The sequence below is a fragment of the Lissotriton vulgaris genome, chromosome 10 (genome assembly GCF_964263255.1).
Source record: "Lissotriton vulgaris chromosome 10, aLisVul1.2, whole genome shotgun sequence".
NCBI lineage: Eukaryota > Metazoa > Chordata > Amphibia > Caudata > Salamandridae > Lissotriton > Lissotriton vulgaris.
The window spans coordinates 782,481,419-782,504,061 of NC_141698.1; the positions used below are offsets into that span (position 1 = coordinate 782,481,419).

The 22,643-nt window shown below is 46.3% G+C and overlaps 1 protein-coding gene across 1 annotated transcript in view; it reads right to left on the reverse strand.

Moving 5' to 3' along the window:
* Window positions 1-3,418: 3,418 nt before the first annotated feature.
* HIBADH (3-hydroxyisobutyrate dehydrogenase) overlaps window positions 3,419-22,643 on the reverse strand; it is a 564,326-nt gene continuing 545,101 nt past the window's right edge. Inside the window, exon 8 of the mRNA XM_086941695.1 lies at window positions 3,419-4,877. Within this exon, the coding sequence (XP_086797821.1) occupies window positions 4,719-4,877 (159 nt within the window). The 3' untranslated portion in view covers window positions 3,419-4,718. The remainder of the gene's footprint in view (window positions 4,878-22,643) is intronic.

Consider the following 22,643-nt stretch of genomic DNA (forward strand, 5'->3'; position numbering starts at 1 on the left):
GCACAAATACTCATGAGTGTCCTGGCGCGCAGAGTGAACATGATAGAGTGGAGCAGGGGTTTTTAAATCGGGTGATTGAAAAGGACATTTTTAAGTTGTTTTTTAAAGAGTCTGAAGTCCTGAATAAGCTGTAGTTCCGCGGGGAGGGAATTCCATGGATTTGCTGCTTTAACGGCGAGGGACCTGCGGAATTGAGGGATCACCGTCCGACGTTGGGTGGTTGAGCGCAGAGAACGGCTGAGGACATAGAAGGCAAAAGGCTTCCTGATGTACGATGGTCCAAGACCATGCAGGGCTCTATGAGTCAGAGTGAGGGCTTTGAATTGCACTCGATCGGCCATAGGTAGCCAATGCAGATCTCACAAATGCTGTCGGACGCTAGATCTTCCAGAGATGTTAAACAGAAGTCTAGCTGTGGCATTCTGTATGGTTTGCAGTTTTTTCAGAAAATAGCCAGGGATGCCAATGTAGAGAGCATGAAAGAATAAGTTCATGGGCGACCCTCTCTTTGGCTGGCCTCGGTAACAAGGGGAAAAACCTTCTTAATGATTTGAGAGTACCGAAGCAGAGTCCGATGAGTTTCTTAATTTGGGCCAAGTGCTTCACTGGGTCGCCCTCTGGAATTCGGGGGGGGCCACAAGGTTTCCCTAAAGGCATGAGGAAACTGACCGTACAAGAGGACCTCCGACTTGTCCTCGTTGCACTTGAGTTGGGCATGTGCAAGCCTTTTAAATACGGACGAGAGACAATACTGGGCAGTGTCAGTCGCCAAGTCGGAGTCCTTCCAGGTGAAAAGGAGCTGGGTGTCATCCGCATAGGCTATTATTTTAGCTCCCAGCTCTTCTGCTAAGAATATCAGGGGGGTCAAATAGATATTAAAGAGCATAGGGCTCAATGTAGAACTCTGGGGAACTCCTGTGCACATTTGCCTAACCGACGAGGAAAAAGGTGGCATCCAGACCTCCTGAGTGCGCTCTTCCAAAAAGGATTTAATCCAGTCCCAAACGAAGCCAGCAATGCCAATGGTTGTCAGCCGGGTGAGAAGTTGCGGGTGAGGCACTGTATCGAAGGCGGCAGAGAGGTCAAACAAAATCAAGGCCGCTCTGCAGCCTGCGTCCAGGCACTCCCTAATCGCCGCAGCCATTTAAACTAGAGCGGTCTCAGTGCTATAAGCCCTAAATACGGATTGCGCAGGGTGAAGAGCACCTCGACAAAGGCCTCAACTTGCTGAAAAAAACACCTTTTCACATACCATTGTCAATGCCGGTAGTAGAGAGATGGGACGGTAATTGGTGAGTTCAGAAGGGTCTAAGGAGGACTTTTTTAGGAGAGGTGGCGCTTGGCATGTTTCCGCTTCAGAGGTACAGTGGCAGTCCGTAGGGATAAATTAATAATTATTTCTACCTCTGGATATACCAACTCAGCTACCCCTGCCAAAACTCTAGTAGGACAAGGATCTGTAGGGGAACCTGACTTAAGAGATTTGAGTATGGCTAGTACGTCAGACCCCGCTGTGAGCAGAAACTGCATAAATAGAGGAGTAGATGGAGAGGAAGCTAAAAGGGGCAGCGGAGGGGAACTCGTCCCTAGGCTTTCTTGAATCTTCTGTATCTTTTCAATAAAGAAAGAAGACAGCTCCTCACACCATTGTGGTGAGGATGGAAGGGCCGTTTGCTCGGCACAGGGTGACCGAAAGCTTCTGAGAATGGAGAAGATGTCCTTACTATTATTATTAGCCTTAGCAATCCGCTCTGCATAAAAACTGCTCCTCTCCTAATAACTCTAAGCTCTTATCAGCGCTGCTGGGTTAATGGAATATGGGAGCGCTATCAGGGCTTGCTTTCCAGCCAGGGATCTGAGGGGGTGTGGGAGCAACGGTCTGCTAGATTCTCTTAAACTAAACAAGGAGGGGGGGCTCTCCCGCACAAACAACATACAATAATACATTGCGTTTTTGAAGCACACCTAGTTTTTCAACCTTGGCTGTTCCCTCAATATGCTAATAAATAAAATAATAAATATTTCAACTGAATATGATAAACAATAAAACTAAAGATACTAATTCCTAAATATATTTATAAAATAATTTACGCGAGGAAAGCCAGATGGCAGAGTGAAGCCAAAAGAAGTGAGGAGCAAGTAAAGAAATACATAGGTACATAGAGGGCATTCAGTGAGAGAGGCTGAAGTAAAGAAATATATAGGTGCATTGAGGGTACATAGTGAAGTAGGAAATGCATAGGTACAGATGGCAGAGTGAAGCCAAAAGAAGTGAGGAGCACAGTGGGGGCCAAGACATGCGCAAAAGTTAATTACCCACATGGTGGCTGCACACGTAAGTTGAGGCCAGCAAAAGCCTCTGGTAGCACTTTGAAAATTCCCTTACGAAAAAGTTGAGCAAGTAGCGCATGCGCGGCTCTAGGCTCGACCTAAAAACTGCTGATGGTCTAGATAACTGGGAGTTTAGGGGCGAGCTGAGCCAGTCAAGTGGTAGCCACTGCAGGGTTACTGTGTAAAAACCTGTGCGAGCGGGGGAGGGGCCCGGCCACCTCACCGTGTCTAAGTTGCACCAGCCTAAAGTCAGACACTTCTGCACTGCAGGGATGGCGCCTGAGACCTAGTGCTTTGGGGCACCAATTCCTGCGCTTTGCCTAGGGCAGCTGCTTCCATCTGCAGCTGCGGGCAGGGGGGAAATCACTCACTGCACCTCAGTATCTGGTCCAATTCCTGAGGACGATGTGTGGTACCATGTGTGTATTCAAGCCAACTGAGGGCTTCACCGCCCCACTGGGGGGGCCAGCTACATTCAGCAGGGTGGGGTGAAGTAAACAGTGGGGGCAGCCAGGTGGGGGGAGGGAGGCTTGATAGCAAGTCACAAGACCAATGACAAGCAGGCAAAGGGTCTAGTAGCTCTGCGCCCCCCGCAGGTTGATATACACAACACTGTTCCGCTCCACTAGAAGCTTTGCTTCGTTGGCCCAACAAACTTCAAAGTCAAGGGCCCTCAGTCAAGGACAGGTCTTGGGGCTGCAACCCGGCGATCCGGAAGCTAGGATTTGTATCGCCGAACAGCAGTGTTCGACATCAAAGTTTCGGCATATCGAGTCATAACCACCAAAAACTAATTTTTCTGCATCAGGATGCAGCAGTAACCTTTTTGCTGGAGAAGCAACTTTCAACCAAGAATCCTAAACTCCTTCGTTATCACAGACTAAAATAAAAAAAATTAAAAACCGTGGTATATCCCAATCTTTTTGTCTATCTGATCACAAGAAACAGGCAGATATTTACATAACTAAATGTGCAGCTTTCACAACCATTAACGGGGAAAGGTGTGTACGTTGTATTTCATTAATGAACTAATGATATGAGCATTTTGTCACTCAGCAAACACTTTGTAAAAATTATAACCAAGTGAGACAGCTTCAGATTGAGTTTATTGATTTTACATGAGCAGAATGAAGATCAAAGATACAAATGAATAATAGTGTCCAGGTTTCGTACAAGTAGAAATCAAACCTCATTTAAAGAACTGTTTAGATAACTAAGGGGTTTGTTAACCCCCAAAACACATCCCCTAAATGCTGTTAGAAAGGCAAAGAAATTAATAAACAAGGTGAAAATCTAGAACAGTGGATTTGAGGCGGAAACATTTGACTCATTAAGGAACATATCTAGATCCCAAATACTAAGGAAAGTCAAAGTAGAGCTCAAATGATTAAGTGGAGTCATAGTTTCCAGTGATCACTAAGATGTCAAGCATTTTGTTTTGCATTTCAAAATGTATAGGAGAAGATGTAGGGTAAAACAGCCATCTGTATTACAAGAGCACAGTGATCAGGAGATAGGAGACGCAGTAGGTAAAGTTTCTGTGTATGCTCACATAGCAGCCTCCACAGTTATTTCAAAGTGCGTGGTTAGTTTAAAAAAATAGAAGGGCTGGCAACAGCAAGTCAATACAATATTAAAATAAGAAGCAGCAACATGTTTACACATAGGTAAGTCATAACTCTTTACAAAAAAGCAGACATGATCTTTGTAAGTGCGTATTAACAGCTTGTTGTAACAACTCTCCATTATACATCCCGAACACCGTTAACCATACGTCTTCAACACTGATTCAATATTATTTTTTAACCTGTCTTCATTAATGTTGACTGACATTTTCTCCATTAAATATGAAAAGAGTAGGTCACCCTGGAGGAGACAAGGCCAGTAAGAGAAAGGCTTACATCTACAGTATACCCTGCGCTTAACTGACCACACCCGAACAATTGCACTATTTAGTAATTATCACATAAATTATATGTTGCTAAAAATACACCATATAGGGTGGTCTTCAATTTTTCACATTTTTGTTCATGGTTCAATCAGTTGTGAGTGGCTACCGTAATATAAAATGGAGGATAAAAACCCTACATAAACAAAGGCCATTATTTTTTGATATCTCTTTCCTATTCCCGTGATTGGCATTTCAAAGAATATGATAAGTACATATTAACTCATTCCCCACCAATTGTCAAAGACTGATCCTTTCACAGTTGTCACCAAGTACACTGTACAGTGACATCGATAAACAGAAAAGTATTAGTCTAGCTATGATCAAGACACATGGGCCTTATGACAACCCCCCCGGGCCTTTTAAATGGGCATTGAGGAGGGTCGCAAAAGGAGACAGAAGGGTCTATGTCTAACAGTGTCTGTCAGAAAAAGCACGCTCACAAATTCTCCTCTTCACGTAAAAACTGGAAGACTGCTGAAAAGTCCTTCTGGGAATAACCCTTGGCACACATCATTCTGTATATCTGATGTGCTAGGGAGCCCAAAGGTGTTGGCGTTTTAGTGTTGGTGGCAGAGTCTTGGGCCAAGCCTAGGTCCTAAAAGAGAAACAACAAAAAGAACAGTCACTGAAAATAACCATAGGAGGCAGAGACTATCATCAACATTTCAAGAGAACTAAGATTTCCCTGCATTGCACGTGATAAATATTGAGCCCTGACAACTTCAAAGTAATCTGCACTGAAAAGGGGGGCAGGATGCACACCACTTGTACCAAATTTCTCAAACTTGTCACCTTAATCAAAAGAATGCGTGCTGATTGAGACTGGTGCCATGCCCTAATGGCACTAATGTTATAGACATCACTGTAGTGGGGTTACGTCGCACCCCAAGCAATCGCACAGCTCAAAGTGCCAATTGCATGATTGTTTACTTGTTTATTCACTATATATCCAATTTAATCCATAATATTCCAAACTTCTCAAACTTAGTCTCCAATTTTAATACGGGTCCACACGCTGAGTGTATATGCCATTTCCGAGTTTTTGCTGTTCAAACCGTGTCAATCCAGACTTTATGAATGAACAGGACTGAAGCATGAATTCATATCAGGCAGCGTTTATTCAAAATACTCAATGCATTTCGGGCTCAACGCCCTTCTTCGGGGGTTACTGTAAATAAATAATAAATAGCCACTGTCACACATTGTATTCACCACTTCAATATAAACATTTCTTAATACTAACATATTGCACGTTAAAAACATTTATGTCATGGAAAAAACATTTATGTCAAAAAGCGATCTACGCAACTCATCAATGATTCACGGGGGACCCTGTGTGCCAAAACATCCTAACTGATATTCTCCTCCCTGATTCTGTCTTTATCACATTCCCATTTTGTCTTTTTTGAAATGTTGAAACCAGCCCAACAACCCGTTCTTTGCATGCGCATTCCACACTATCCTTTTCCTTCAGCCTGCACTCTGTCAATAAGTGACCTTTATTCGCCTTCATAACCTATTCTTTTTCAGCCGGCATTATTTAACAGTATAATCTCTCTCTATTCCCACCCCTCCACTTCAGTTAACTTGTTCGCCGAGCTGTACTCTTGCAGTACACGATATTTAACACGTACCTGCCGCATGTCGTTTAAAAAACATCCGTCCTTACTCCATCTGACCTCCCATCAATCTTCCTCCCACGATCCCTCTCTTATTTAACCCCTAGTTTCAACCTCCCGATTCAACTCCCGGTTCAAATTTCCCGCCCTCCCGACGTCATGAATTAAGTGTCCTTCGTAAATCACTGCATCTCCCATAAGCCAGTGCGCCTTCCTTTAATCGACCGGAGCGATACACCATAATGTAAACAAATGTAAAACGATGGTGTGTCACTTAGTGCAAATATATGTTGTCCGTGAGTATACAATGTCATGTTCGTGTCAAAATGAACTCCTTGAGCGTCTCCCACGTTGTCTTTTATGAACCACGTTGTTATTCCTTGCGTGCAGACTCGTGTTTTTGCAACAATTTTGTCAGTTTTCATCATTTTCATCCTTGGGTGCTATCCTGGTGTAGGGCATTTAATTAAACTGCACTGAAAAGGGGGGCAGGATGCACACCACTTGTACCAAATTTCTCAAACTTGTCACCTTAATCAAAAGAATGCGTGCTGATTGAGACTGGCATATACACTCAGCGTGTGGACCCGTATTAAAATTGGAGACTAAGTTTGAGAAGTTTGGAATATTATGGATTAAATTGGATATATAGTGAATAAACAAGTAAACAATCATGCAACTTCAAAGTAATAGCATCTTTTAAAAGCACCATCGCCGACAATAAAAATGCAGATTTATATTTTTCTCAAACAATTTTTATCCTGAACATGCATAACTTCAGTCTTTCGGTGTTAAGTCAGATGTTCATGAACATCTTTCTCCCTGAGCTGTGATGCATTCTATATCTCACGATTAAGCACAACTTAGGAAAAATATGTCATACATAGAACTTGTCTAATGGGGATGTACATTTACCCAATTTATTTTTAAAACAATGAAACCATTAAAAAGCTAATGTATAATCGTTTATCTATTAAAATGTTAGATTTGTATTTAGAGTGTACAAGAATCTCCTAAAGCAAATATGACATTTAAAAATGTATTAATTGAATGACATTAAACTGATTGCTGGTTGTATTAGTTCAGAAACAGACAATCGATTAGTTAGTTTGTGGAAATGTATGATGTAAATGTTAAATCATTTTTACCCTTCAATAAATGATGAAGCATTATAGACACTTATCCTCTAGCTTTTCTTTCGCTATCTCCATTGCTAGCTTCGTGAACAGACCAAAAAGCAGGGAAATAACTACAAAGAGCAAACCCGCACTTCCTCAACCTTGAGCTAAGCAACACTCTGAAAGCAACAGCATCAGGAGCGTCCCCTCTAATAGCCGTTTAAAGAAAAACTATGAAAGAACGGCTATCATTTAAACCGCATGTAGTAAGTACCTCTAGCGGCACTAGAGGCACAAAAGGGGGAAGTTGCCCTCACCTCAGTCTGGCCTTTAATGCAAAGCACACTGCTACTGGAGGGTCACGGTGATCTGAGGTAGATCCATTTTGCAGATCGTGGTGGTCTGTGGTGCCTAGTGCTCCTTAGTCGGGGCAGGGGACAACATTTCCCTGTAAGGACCAGCACCCTTCCGAGCCAGGTAATGAATGGGTCAGATGAACGTGCACTGAATTTACAAATGGCGAATGCTGCTATGTTTATCAACTGCCTTGTTATATTTTAAGCTGTATTTAATTATTTTTTTTAACTTTATTTTTCAAATTTTCCAATACATCGCACAATACATTACATAAAACAATGTCACAATGATACATCACTCCATCGCAATCGTACTGTACCACTAGTCTTCCAAGGCACAAATAATGTAGATGGATTAACCTCTTCGAGGGACAAATAATGTAGATGGATTAACCTCTTCGAGGCTCATGACAAGCTGATCTCGTCATGAGCCACGGCGCTCCGGTGCTCATGACGAGCTCAGCTCGTCATGAGCCGTGGAACGCTCGCATGCGGGGATAATTCCCTAGCTGTGCTGAGCGTTCCACGGGAACGGGTGTGGCCGTGACGAGCTCAGCTCGTCATGAGCACAGGAGCGCCGTGCGCGCCCTCCCCCTCCCCCCAGCACAGCGGGTGATTAACCCCCGCAACGAAGGGGTTAACATGTTTCTGCAGTTCTTTCGCGGGACACCATGACTTTAGACAGTAACTGACACGCAGATTACATTTTACTCTAGATCAGTATCTTAGGCCATCATATCTGGTTGCAATAGCCCATTAAGCGTCACAGAGTTCGCCATCAGCATCCTCAGTTTCCTGTGATCGGAGATATTCTAGCAGTGGCCCCCAGATATCTTTGGGCTTGGATGCCATCGGTAACAACTCAGCATATGTGGTGCTTTGCTCTTGACAATGCATCATGTCTGCAATCCACTCCTTGAATTTCAGGGCCCGTCCCCTACCCCACCTGCAGGCCACCCTACGCTTGGCAAGTAATAGAGAGAGAGCGCAACAAACTTTTTGTACTTTAGTGGCACTTGTGCTGTATATCCCAGCAATGCTAATACTGGATCCAGTTCTAGCACCTGGCCAATCATTATACTTAACGCTGCCAACACCTGCTCCCAGTACTCCCGTATGGAGGGACATTCCCACGCTAAGTGAAGAAAACCCGCCCCGCATGCTTACACCGCAGGTACCTATTATCCGCCATTTTGAACCTCAACTTCTTTGCCAGCATGTAATACATTCTATGCAGATACTTATAGTGAATAACTCGTAACCTGCAACTAGATGAAATTTGCGCCGTCTGCATACAACAATAGCGCCATCGCTCATCGTAATCTTGCATTCAAACTCCTCCCTCCAGTGTAGGCGGGACTTACTCTCTATTCCTGCTCTATGTGTACGGATGCTGTTACATAACCTGGACACTAGATGCTTCCCATCCGAGAGCTTAACATGAGGTGTAGGGGAAGAAGGCATGCCGGTTCTCGTGGAAACTCTGGAAGAATAGCCCGCAGCCCCTGTCTAAGCAAATGTAGAGGAATATGTGTAAAGGTGTGGGTTGTGTGCCCGACAAGAGATGCTCCAGAGAGCGAAACATCCCATCATGAAAAAGACCCCCAGGTAGTGACATGTGCACGTGTACATAGGTTTTGAAAACCCTTCTCTTGTAATAACGACAGGTCAGGGTGATAGGACAGCGGGAGCTGGGGTGAGTATACGAAGGATACCGCCAGCAAGAACAGAATCCGATGCCAAGCATCCACTGTGCCCGTGACAGTCGTAGGTGATGTCGTCCGTGTGCTAGTAGGCCCAAATATCACTCCACTCAATGGTATTGGAGCAGCAAGCCAATCCTTCACTGCTACCTGCGGCATGTAACGAGGGAGGTGGACCCAGTAATACGCATAGTGCGCTTGTGCACTTAAAAAATAGAGTTCAAAATCAGGAACATCAAACCCTCCCTGTTCATAAGGTCTCGTTAGCGCCGACCATCCGAGTCTCGCCTGTTCCCCCCCCCCCCCCCCCCCCCAATAGCAGTCAAAGCAATTCAGTGCGCAATGTTTTGAAGAAAAACTGCCCTGGATCGTAAGGAATAAGTAAAGAAACTGGGGCAGGACAACCATCTTGATAAGAGAGTCTCTCCCACCGAGCAACTAAGGCAATGATATCCATCGGATGACATTTGCATTAAGCTGTGTGATGGCCGTACCATAATTGGCACGTATAGTTTCATCCTTATTTTGGGCGACCTGTATACCTAGATAACTCAGCTCCGAGCCACACCACTCTATCGGGAAGTCTAATGGGAACGGCTGAACCAACGGGGTGAGAGGGAAAACCTGTGACTTCCCTCAATTGATGCCAACACCCGAAAGCCGGCCAAATTTTATAAACTCGCGCAACATGGGGTTAATGTTCTGTTGTGGGTCTCTGACATACGGGTAATGTCATCCGCATACAGCTAAACTAGGATTTGTCGTAGGCAACATTGGAATGCCCTGTCCCGATGTACCTATCGCAGCCTACAAGCCAAGGGCTACACTGCCAGGGCAAAAAGGAGCGGCAATAAAAGACACCCCTGACGCGTGCCCCTGGTAATGGTAATAGGACGCGACAAATGGCTATTAACCAGCACTCGAGCCGTGGGGCGTTGATATAATAACTCAATCCAGGAGAGGTACACCTCAGGGAACCCCATCTTTCACAGCACTCCAAATAGATAATCCCACTCCACTGAATCAAATGCTATGGTTGCGTCTAGAAAAAATGCGGCAAGTGGGAAATCTGGCGCTACATTCTGGATCAATGTGAACAGAGTCCTAAAATTATGGGAGGTCGCCCTGCCTGGTACAAACCCCGACTGATGAGGTAGTACCAGCTTGTCAAGTAAGAGGGACAGTCTATTCGCCAATACTTTGGCCATTATCTTAGTATCACAATTCATCAGTGACCATGGCCTATAAATGTCACATTTACCCAGTTTCAATAAGGATGTGACTATCGCCTCTCTCATGGAAGCAGGAAGTATACCTATCTCGAGGGACTCTTCATAGATTTCTTTCAATACTGGCGCCATCATATTGATATAGGCCTTGTAAAATTCCGCCGGGAGGCCGTCTGAACCCGGTGCCTTCCCATTCTGAAGTTGCATAATCGCTTCCTTAATTTCGTCCAATTCAAAGATTATGCTAAGAAACATCTGCTGCGTTTCCGCCCAGCCAACCCAGCGCGACATCTTTCGTGAAGTCCTCCATGTCCATGTCGCCCCTCCTCTGACAGGTGTACAGTGTTGTGTAGTGTGTGACGAATGTCTCTAGTATTTGTAGCGAATCCCTATCTGTCTCCCCCATCAGTCCCTGTATCTCCAACACATGGGTGTAAAATCTAGACCCTCCAGCTAGCGCAGCCAGCACCTTCCCTGGTCTATCCCCTTCCCCATATTTGCACCCTGTCCAATACTTCCCCCTAAACTTCATCTCTCTGTGCGCAGCATCTTCGTACTCAGTTAATAGTGTACGAAAATCAGTGTGTACCTGACCTGTTAAACCCCGCCCCATCCTTCTCTCCAACCCCTTTAGATCCTGCTCCAGTTTGCACACTGTATTCTGAATGTCTCACAACACCCCAAAGCTCTTTGATATACAGTGCCCTCTTATCGTCACTTTGAACGCCTCCCATACCATCTCAACGCTATCCACAGAGCCTTTATTCCGGACAAAAAAGTCCTCAATTTCCTGACCCAATTCCGCCCTAAAAGCTGTATCCAGCAGAGCGGCGGGATGGAGCCGCCAGCTAGGTCGAGGTCTATCATACCCTGGAATAGTCAATGAGACCTTAACCGGACAATGGTCAGAAAAAGTGCGAGCTAAATGCGTCATGTTACTAATGGTCAGTCCGAGCCCCCGTGTAACCAGGCAGTAGTCAATGCGTGCGCAAGTTCCCTTGTAAGACGTGAAATGTGTCCTTCACATCGCACGGCATGCATATGTCTCCAACTGTCAATCAACCCTCCTTCCTGTATTATGCCCTGTAGAGTCTCCTGTGACCTAGTGTAATGTTGTGGCCCAGCATTGGACCTATCCAGTTGTGGGTTCAGTGCCACATTGAAGTCACCCCCCCAGCTGATATGAGTGGACCCAGTTGCCAATATCTTACCCCATAATTCAGCAAAAAATTCTGGGCAGTCTGAGTTAGCATAACAGTTAGCAAGCGTGACGGAGTCTCACTCCAGTCGCCCCCAAAGGATGACATACCTGCCCTGTGGATCCTCCACCTCCCCCATCTTTTCAAATCGTACAAGTTTACTGCAAAGTATTGCTGCACCCCGGGCATAGGATGCAAACGCCCAACAGCTCGCCCAGAGACTAGCAAATGAGTTCACTGCACGTGGCGCAATGTGGGTTTCCTGTAGGAAAGCTATGTGAATCTGTTGCCTATCAAGGTAGGACAGCACCCGTCTTCTCTTTCTCGGATCCCCAAGGCCCGGAACATTCCACGAAATTATTCTAAGAGTGCCTCCCTCCGCCTGAGCCATAGAGCATAGAAATCAATCCCCAAGCAATCTGCAGTACATGTGAGCACCTCTTGACCTGTGTATATGACAAAGCATAGGCATCTCCAGCGACTATCATATGAGTACCATCGTGACAACAAACTACCCCTCCCTTCCACCCCCCCTCCCACTGAAACATCCCAATCATGGCAGAAGTAATTAACCCACCCTCCTCCTAGTCCCTCAGCTGTTCCTCAGTTAGGCCAACCGGGCCCGAATCATCCCCCCAAATGGAAAGGAAGACCACTGAGAGGTATCAAGGTCAAAGAAGTCTTTATTCGATATTTCATCATAAAAGACATGCTACACAACATACAACATAACCAGAGGTATCATAAACTGTAGCAAACAAAAAAAAAGGGGGGTACTCCCTGGTGGGGAACGCACCTAGGTAGCCCACTAACACCTCATGTCAGCCCAGGAGGCACGTTTAACAGCGCGACACACAAGGTCCGACCCGAGGGTGACCGGCATTACAATTGACTCTTACACCTTTTGCACTCTCTACAACCCAGTGTCAACATATCAGATATGAAAATGAGCATGATCTGCCATTCAATCACCATTGAGGCTACCAGTCAATGCAGCAGTGCATAACAAATCCCTGCACAGAGGAGCAGAGCCAAACTTCAAAAAGTATCATTCCTCCTAAGGAGACTGCGTACCAGGAGAGCCCTCCCGTTCCCGGGGCTGTCATTTGTGCTTCTTGAGGTACTTCAAGTAATCCTCTACCTGCTGCAGGTTAGTAAAGAATGTTTGTGTCCCCTGATGAGGGTATAATAGGGCATAGTCCATCTGAGCTTGTCGAAGCTTTTGCTTTACCCCCAAGAATTTGCGACGTTCTTCATGGACATGAATTGTAAAATACGGGAACATTGTGAAATTGATACCATCTTACGTTTATAGTTTTTTCTCTCTGGCAATTCTCAAAGCAAGGTCTCTGTCACAATAGTTCAATAGGCGAGCGATGATAGACCTAGGCGGGCTACCAGGAGGGGGTCTCACCCCCAGCGACCGATGCACCCTTTCCAACACGAATTGAGAGGAAAATTGGTCCGCTCCAACCACAGCCTTACGTAAGTTCTCAATGTACTCCTCCACTCATCCGGTACCTGTGCTTTCCGGAATTCCTAGGACCCGGATGTTTTTCCGGTGACTGCGGGTTTCTATGTCCTCATTCTTTGCCGCTATTACTCGGAGCAGCCTGTCCATCTGTGTCGTCGCCTTTTTGAGTTGGGCAGTGGCGTCCTCCATGTCGGAGACTCGCTGTTCTTTTTCCTTAAAAGGTGTCTAAAGCCCCTCTATCGTTCGCACTATAGCATCCATACGGGTGGAGACCGTATCAATTTTTTCCGCCATAGTCGCAAACTCCTGTCTGACCTCTGTGAGCAGCGATTTAAGATCATCACCCGTCGCTTGTAGGGAGTCCTGCTGGGAGGTCTCCGCTTTCTCACCCTCCAACACGGTCTGCTGCTTAGCGCCTTTTTTTGCCTCAAACGTGAGCTTTGGCTGGCGAGCATCCGTGCGCCTCATCGTATGTCCAGGCCTAGCCACACACTCTATAGACCTGAAGCCTCACTCCAACTGCCTGCAAGATACACGTTAGCGCCGGAACTCCAAACCTACTGCAGACAGAGGGGGCCAAGAAGGCTCTACTTGGTAGCCAGCAAATCTTGCGACAGAGGGCCAGGGAGTAAAACGTTGTGCGCCACTCCGCCAATGAGCACACACAGCTCCACACCCCTGAAACGGGCCCAAGGCCCAGGATCAGCCCTTCGTGGCTCCACTCAGACCCGTTGCAGTGCACCTTACACTCCTCCAACAATGAGCGATTTTTCCCACCGGCACAGTTACCTCACAGACTACACGCCTGGTAGTTGCTTCTCACCTGATGTCAGTGTCCAAAGTCACCAGCAGCACTGGCGGATCCCGATCTCCTACGTCCTCCAGTACAGTCCACAGCACACAGCCTCACACACCCAGAGGTCCGTCCAGCACACGAGACCACAGAGTGCCATTCCTCATATGCAGCGCAGTCTTCCAGCCCGCACTCCTGGTGTCAGGTCCCAGTGTACAGTGTACCGCCAGTCAACGAAGCTCGCTCCCCGCACCGCACTGTAGGCTATGCTCCCCGATGTCAGCGCAGTGTTCCGCAGTAATAAACGCCACCGCAAGCAGGGGGGAAATGGCGGCACCCTCACCACTCGTTCGCAGTCACCCCTTAATGCAGTCCAGCAGCCCCTTATCGGGTTCCCATGGGTCATGCAGGCCGGTGCCACCCCCGGCAGCTCAGAGATCAGATGGCAATGCAAGGGCAGGCCACAGCTCGTCTCACCCAAAATGGCTGTGCCGTCCTCAGCAGAAGTGGTCAAATCGCCGCTCTCCCCATCCGCAGGCACAGTCACCAAGCAGGGACAGTCGAGTGAGACCCTCCAGCAAGTCTCCACACGGTGTCTAATAGCTGTCGCTTGCCGCAGCACCAATCCTACATACAGAGCCGATCGCTCTCCGATACAGCGGCCTGAGCTCCTCTTGGCCAGCCGGGATCTCACGTAGCCAGGCACACTGAGCACGCTCTCCGCTACGCCCGCTCACCAGCACACACCAGCAGCTCCCGCGACTCCGGGACTCACACCGCTGACATCTCGAGGGCAGTAGAGATCATTCCCTGCAAAGTTTTCCTTCATATGTAAGAGGAGGATAATTTCAGGATTATGCAGCCGGTCCACGGGAGCCTCACCGCATAGCGGCCATTCCGTGTGTGCGCCACCTAGCGCACCCCATAAGCTGTATTTAATTAATCACAACACGTTTATACGTAAAGTTTATGTAAATCATGTTACACCATACCAAAACTGTGACAATACTTCACAGTATTTAATGTACAGCTGTAGTACGTGCACACATAGGCATTTGAGTTGGCAAATATTGATTGCATTCTGTATCTTGGGGCAGAGAGAATCGTATGACTCGAACAATTTCAGACCTTAACTTTCTAGTGTTGTCAAATTGTAATTACAGGTATTGGGATGTGCTTAAATGTTGCACTTGACAGTCCCTCGTAAAGGGGCCTCGACAAGCACTGGGAGTGGTTTATGCAGCAAGGCATGTATCTAACACCTCTTTGAAAGTTAATATGTCTCTATAAAGACTGCTAACAGCCACATTCTTTTAGAGCAGAATGTAAAAATGTAGATGGTTCTCGTAGCAAATGGTTTGTTCCTTTCCACAGATGGGATAGCTAAAAAAAAAACAAAAAACACTCTTTCCACTATATTCCTAAACACTTTGCATGAAAAACTGACCTTGCCTTAATCTTTTAGTTTCCCTCCTTTATTTCTTTTAAATGTCCCTCTCCTTCCTTTCCATTTTCTGCAGGATTACCGAGTATTAAGGCATGCCTGTCTGCCTTAATATATCTTTCTATGAATCCCTCTTACTACAACCTAACAATATATCCATGTAATTATTTAATTTGTTTATAGAGCAATTCTCATCCCCTCAGGGATATCACATTGCTAGAACGCCAGCTATGTAGCAGTTAATTCTGCACTGTGTTATAGAGGGAATAGCCAAGTTTTCAGTTTCTTTCAAAGCTTGCCATGGTCTGAAGTTAGGCAAAAGGCCATGTTAAAGAAATCCAATGGCCGGCAGCCAGATGACCAGAAAAGCAACCTCCTATTCTGGTATTTTTTATGTGTTTAACATTGACTAACTCTGTATTAGCCAAGTGCAAGTCTCCTGCTGGCTTGTAAAAATTCACTCCTCTATGTGGAATGGCCAGCCTAAGGTCCATAAAGCTTTGTGGGCAAGACATAACATCTTGAACTTGGCTCTCTTGCGGACTGGTAGCCAGTGTAGTAAATCTAAACAAGAGGAAACTCAGCAGTTACAGGTAGTATTGAAATGAGTCTGGCTACTATATTCAGGATGGACTGTAGGCGAGTAAAGAAATAATCCGCCATTCCCAAGTATAGGGCTTTGCCATAGTCCAGCCTACTCATGATCAATGCCTGGACGTGCTTGCGTAACAGTCGGAGCAGACCAAAGCATTTTCCACAAGAATCTGTTACCTGATCCTGCCTGGATAGGGAATCATCCATCAAGAATCCAAGATACTTTGGTACTCTCATAGGTTCTGGTGGGATGCCCAGGGATGTTGGCTACCACAAATTGTTCCAAATGTTACGAGCTCCTCCAAAAGAGTAGGCTCTCCATCTTTTCAGCATTGAGCTTTAGATAATGTACTTGCATCCATGAAGCTACTTTCGACAAACATCCTATGAGGTTCTCCTAGTGTCTATAGAGATAAAAAGAGCTGAGTATTTTCAGCGTAGGAGCACATTTCAAAACATCAAGCTTTGACTATACCAGCCAGTGAGGATAGGAACATTAAATAGTGTGGGACTAAGCGATAAATGCTGTATGGACATTTAGAAAGGTGGGGAGCAGATCTGAAAGAGGGCAACTGAACTGACTGAGTTCTATCCTTCAAAAAAGATCTGAGCCATTATAAGGCTTTTCTGTAGAGCCCAGTCTCAAGTAGTCTCTTTATCATCAGACTATGAGATCCTGTGTCGAAGACAATTCCAATAGGATTAGGACTGCAGCCTTTCCCTGATCTACTTCTAGTCTGATGCTTTCCACTATTGCCAGCAAGGTGGACTTCGTACTGTTTCCGGACCCAAAGCCCGTTTGTGATATGTCCAAAAATGGTTACTTTCCAAGAAGGAGGTCAGCTAACCAGTGACTAGCCTTTCAAATACTTTAGATATATATAGTGGGAGAGGAGTTGGCCTACCAGCAAGGGCGGTCGACCTCGAATCTTGGGAACTGGTTTAGAGTCTCGGTAATGACCCTGAACATCCTGTGATTCTGGGCAAATCACTTAATCTCCCTGTGCCTAACCAAAAAGGAATGTGTGTCCTCATGTAACGTAACTGGTGCTATGTAAAGCGCTCCAATACCCGATTCGGGTCAAGTTTGCGCTATATAAAACTCTGCAAAAGAAAAAAAAAAGCAGAGACAAAGGACTATACCCAGACAAAAACGAGACACTGATCCCTGCTTTCTTTGTCAAAGGTAAAATCAGGGCATGCTTCCATCTGGCTGGGTAAATCGCATCTATTCATTCCATCATCTATTTGCTTCTGACAGAGCACTCACTAATGAACATACCTAACTCATTGATGCACCACGAGGAAATTGATGTAATGCATGGAATGGTTTCCTTCAGAGCACAAGACTAATCCCCTGAATCCCTGAACGAATCACATAGTTTTAAGTTTCAGAGTAGTGTGCAAGTTGCCGTAAAGCCCATCAGTGCCTGCAATTTCAATTTAATGTTTTGAGCAGCTTTTTTTAGATCTCGGCTAGCGTAGGCTGCGCTTGCGCAGTCTCGCAAGAGACTTTATGTTTCTAGTAGTTGGGCTTAAACCCGCCCCTCTTCTCCATTGGCTGGCTTCCTAAACGGCGGCCAGCCATTGGAGAAAAGGTTTGTTTGTCAATTTAAGCCCCGTCTTTTTCGGATTGGGGGCGTGTTTTTTTGGTCCTTTCTCTCTGTGATGTTTTCAGTCAATCAAAAAAACACGCCCCCCAGTCTGAAAAGGACGGGGCTTAGACAGGCACGGAGACAGTAAGTGATTTGCTCAGAATCACAGGGTGTTGAACCGACTCTGGGACTCGGCCCTGGTTCCCTATTTCCAAAGTAGGAAGCTCTGGCTGTTGGGCCACATCACGTCCATGAAGACGATCCGAGACAGAGGAATTCTTATGAAAAGAATCTCATAACACACTTGTTATATTACTTATTTGTATGTAAACCGGGTGCGTTTTGGGTTGTATACACATTCTGTGTTTTTGCCCGCGTTATATATATTAGGAGTTGTTGAATAAGGTTGATAGCAATTAGAATATCACAAATAGAAGAGTGGCTGGTGCACGCGATCGAATAGGAATAATCTGACAACTCATTAATAAAATAGCGAATCCACAATGAAATACCGAAACAGGAGCCGTCGCTGACTTTTGTTATTACAGGATGTAAATATCCCTCCTGCGTGGCAACCATTTCAGGGAAGGGGAGGGGAGGAAAGCAATGGCACATGCGTACAATAATTGATTTTCATAGTGAGGAGAGCGGGTGATGTCTCTTTGGGAGCGGTCTGCTACATTTCGGCTTGAAAGGAGCTCACTGCGCCTTGAGCCTCAGCGCCCTCATACAAATGTTAATTAACAATATCTCCCAAGAAAGAAAGCACAGCGAGGTCTCCAGCTATCCGGTGACACTGCTGGCTCTCTGATGCACCATGATTAAATCTGAGTAAATTACAGCTTTCACACAGCACTGCTTGCTGTGGTGAGAGAGCAGAGCGGGCCCACGACACGGAGCTCGAGGAGAGGAGGGCCGCAGTGGGAGTGCGATCCCTCCTACCCGCCAACTTTAACAAACGAAATGAGGGTGATATGTGATCGACGCTGGATCGAGGGGATAGCACGGAGAGCCACCCGCTAACAGAAATTCGGGAACAGTTACTAGAACTGACTCTCCTTTAACAATTAATTGTTACGGCCTGTGGTAGCCAACTGGTTTGATAGATTTTGGTTTAACTTTCCTAGTGTTGAAAGGGACGGGGCTTTCCAGAGGTCCTGACAGGAATGCAGAGAAAATTCCTCAAAGGGGGCAGAGGCCCCTGCTCAACAGCCCTGGAAGTGTCCACCACCACCACATCCTCCATCACCACCACATCACCACCACCACCACCACTACATCCATCACACCCACCACCACCACTACATCCATCACACCCACCACCTCATCCACCGCCACAACATCCACCACCACCACAACATCCACCACCACCACAACATCCACCACCACAACATCCACCACCACCACAACATCCACCACCACCACAACATCCACCACCACCACAACATCCACCACCACCACAACCACCACATCCACCACCACCACATCATCCAGCACCACCACCACCACCACATCCACCACCACCTCACCCACCACCACCACATCCACCAACACCACCACATCTACCAACACCACCACATCCATCACACCCACCACCACCGCCACCACATCCACCGCCACCAGATCCACCACTACCACATCCACCACCACCACCACCACCACCACCACCACATCCACCACCACCACCACATCCACCACCACCACCACCACATCCACCACCACCACCACCACATCCACCACCACAACCACATCCACATCCACCACCACATCCACCATCACCACCACATCCATCACCACATCCATCACCACATCCACCACCACATCCACCACCACCACATCCACCTCCACATCCACCTTCACCACCACATCCACCATCACCACATCCACCACCATGTTCACGACCACAACCATCACCACCACATCCACCACCACCACAACCATCACCACCACATCCACCACCACCACAATCCACCACCCCCACCACATCCACCACCACATCCACCAACACCACCACCACATCCACCACTACCACATCCATCACTACCACATCCATCACTACCACATCCATCACTACCACATCCACCATCACCACCACATCCACCGCCACATCCACCACATCCACCACCACCACATCCACCACCACCACATCCACCACCACCACATCCACCACTACCACATCCACCATCACCACCACATCCACCGCCACATCCACCACCACCACATCCACCGCCACATCCACCACCACCACATCCACCACCACATCCACCACCACATCCACCAGCACCACCACATCCACCAGCACCACCACATCCACCACCACCACCACATCCACCAGCACCACCACATCCACCAGCACCACCACATCCACCAGCACCACCACATCCACCAGCACCACCACATCCACCAGCACCACCACATCCACCACCACCACCCCATCCACCACCACATCCACCACCACCCCATCCACCACCACATCCACCACCACCCCATCCACCACCACCCCACCCACCACCACCCCATCCACCACCACATCTATGTGTTTGTGTGTGTGTGTGTGGCTCTGTGTGTGTGTGGGTGCAAATGCAATAGGTCTCGCATTTGCGAGAGATTCAGCCATTGGCATTGTAAATGACAATGCCATCTATTTATCAGTTTTCAAAACCAACACATAAATAAAAAAATTGTCATTTACAATGCCAATAGCTCTAACTTTTGCAAAGGCGAGACCGTTGCATTGTAAATGATTGTTCTAAACGGAAATCAAATTTAAGATTAGAGAACAGTGAGAAGCCCACCAAGACTGAACAGCGAGATGATAACTTTGAAAATGTTTTTTGTGTTAGAACAATACTGCCATCCTCTACAGGAGAGTTTGGGAAGGTTCAGCACCAACCACATATTTTATGTGACCAAATTAATAACATAGTAGCACAATTTTCCAAATGGGCTGGCTAAAAAGCCATAGACTGACCATCCAAGTCTAAAGAGAAACCCATGAAGTATTCTAGTACTTCATAGTCTGGCACAGTACCCCAGAGACTTTGATAGATATTAAACCTCAACCACAGCCCTCTATAAGGGTTCATACTCCACTCTAGCATCACTGAGAGTAAACATCATTCTTGTAGTTGCAGTCTGGGTTCATCAGTTGAACGGACTAGAATAAAAGCAATAAATATGGTTTTGTAAAAGAAATGCCCAAGTCTGCACAGCTCGTACTCGTTCACTAAACACAGAGCAATATAGCAAATAGGTTGGGTAGATACAAAAAGAGACTTTTTGACAGTTAAAAAGTTTAGCTATGGTGGAGCCTAAACCCTAAACAAGACCTGAAATTAGCCAATAAGCCAGTAGAAAGCCACTCTTTTACACTGCCCACTATGCTCAATACATCACAAAACAAGCATTGGCAATGCCAATAGGTCTGGCTTTAAAATAATGTTGTATGGTATTATTAAGTACTACTAGTAGATAGCGATGGAATGGATATGTATTTGTGTAGAAGCAAAAAACTGTCTAATATTAGTGTAGGTTAAAATGTCCGGTGACATTTGCACAGTCAAGCCAGGCCTAAAGGTCCATTGTAGGTTAATGACAGTGCTCCTCTGATCTGTACTGCTCCCAGATACAAAAAAAATATATATATCTCTACTCATCTAAGACAATTTATTAGCATGTGTGTGCCCTTGAACGTTCAATCTCGGGCATAATTAAACAAAATGATCACAACTGTGTAGAGGTCAAGCACATTTTTGTGAAAGCACACAAGTTCGGCCAAATTAAAACAGGTACTCCTAGCTCCTAACATGTGGGTGAAGCTAAAGCCCGTCTCCTGGTATTCTTACATATTTGTTAGGTGACAGCTGCGCTGTCAACCCAGACCATAAGAAAGGCTTTCTTCCAGGAGGCAAACATGACTGGGCATGAATGCACATATATATGGCATTGAGTGCATGTGTGTTGTTTCTCTGCATGCATGTCTGCAATGCTACTAGCCTCTCTGCATGATTCGTTTTAGTTTTATTGCTGGATGGGTGACAGATCCCTTGGAAATGTTACTTTTCTGTCTACACGTCCATTCATACACCCGTCTGTCCTCTGTGCATGTGTAATCTGCGACTGCTGATGTGTCTGAGTGGTGTCTGTTTGTTTGTGTGAGCCTCTCTGTATTGTCTGTATGCATGAGTGCCTGTATCAGCACGGGTGATCAATGTGTGACTGTGAGCTTGCTCTATACACTCCTGGCCTTGTTACTGCTCGCCTCATCTGCTCTGATCTGCAGATCCTTCACACCAAAGCTCCGTCTGCTAGCCCATCTCAAAGATGCTTTCCTCAAGCAGTCTCCCTATTTATCATCACACAAGCAAATGCCCTTGTTAAAGTCATGTAGGCGGAAACAATGCAGAGGCTGGTGCACAGCCATTCAATGATCCTCGCCTGTTACTTTGCATGAAATGTAGATCAAATGTCAGTGAGATGCAGTGGGTTATGTTCAATGGAAAATCATGCATCCGGCAAGTTGTCATGCCATATCAAACCTTTCCAACTGTCAATTACCACTTGCCCGCCTGCAATCTTTACCAGCAAGTAGCAAGAGAAAATTGTACTTAGAGCAAACATGCAGGGGGGTAGCATCTACAGTGTACGAGAGCTTAGCTCATATGAGAACAGTCAACCCTAATTATAAAGCCAGGAGAGAAGCACAGCATTTACAATAAAAAAATAAGAAATTTCCTCCGGGTGCAGGAGCAGCAACCAACCTCAGTAGATACCCGATGTTTATATTTCATGACAATTTATACTAAGTGGGATTTTCGAGAAAATAAGTTTCTCCTGGAAGTACTGATGCAGAGAGGGATGATGAATCAGGGGCGGCCTTAGGTATGTGCAAGCTGTGCACCTGCACAGGGCCACCAACCCCCAGGGGCCACCAAGCCAATATATATCCTTAATATATTAATCCTCTAAGGATGGATACATATTTGCGTGGCTTGCGTTGCGGCCCCTGGCGGGAATTTGGCAGCCTCCGGCTCTGTTTCCACTTCCAAACACCCTGACTACCCCCCCCCCCCCTTCACTGGCCTCCGCGCTCCGCCCCGCCTGGACCGCCTCTTCCGGGGTCCCCTACCTATGTTCCCTGCCCAGGGCCACCATGAGCCTAGAGCCTCCCCTGGATGAATGGAAATGAGGAGTTTTCACTGTACACTGTCGCAACATCAACTTAAGAAAGTGGACAG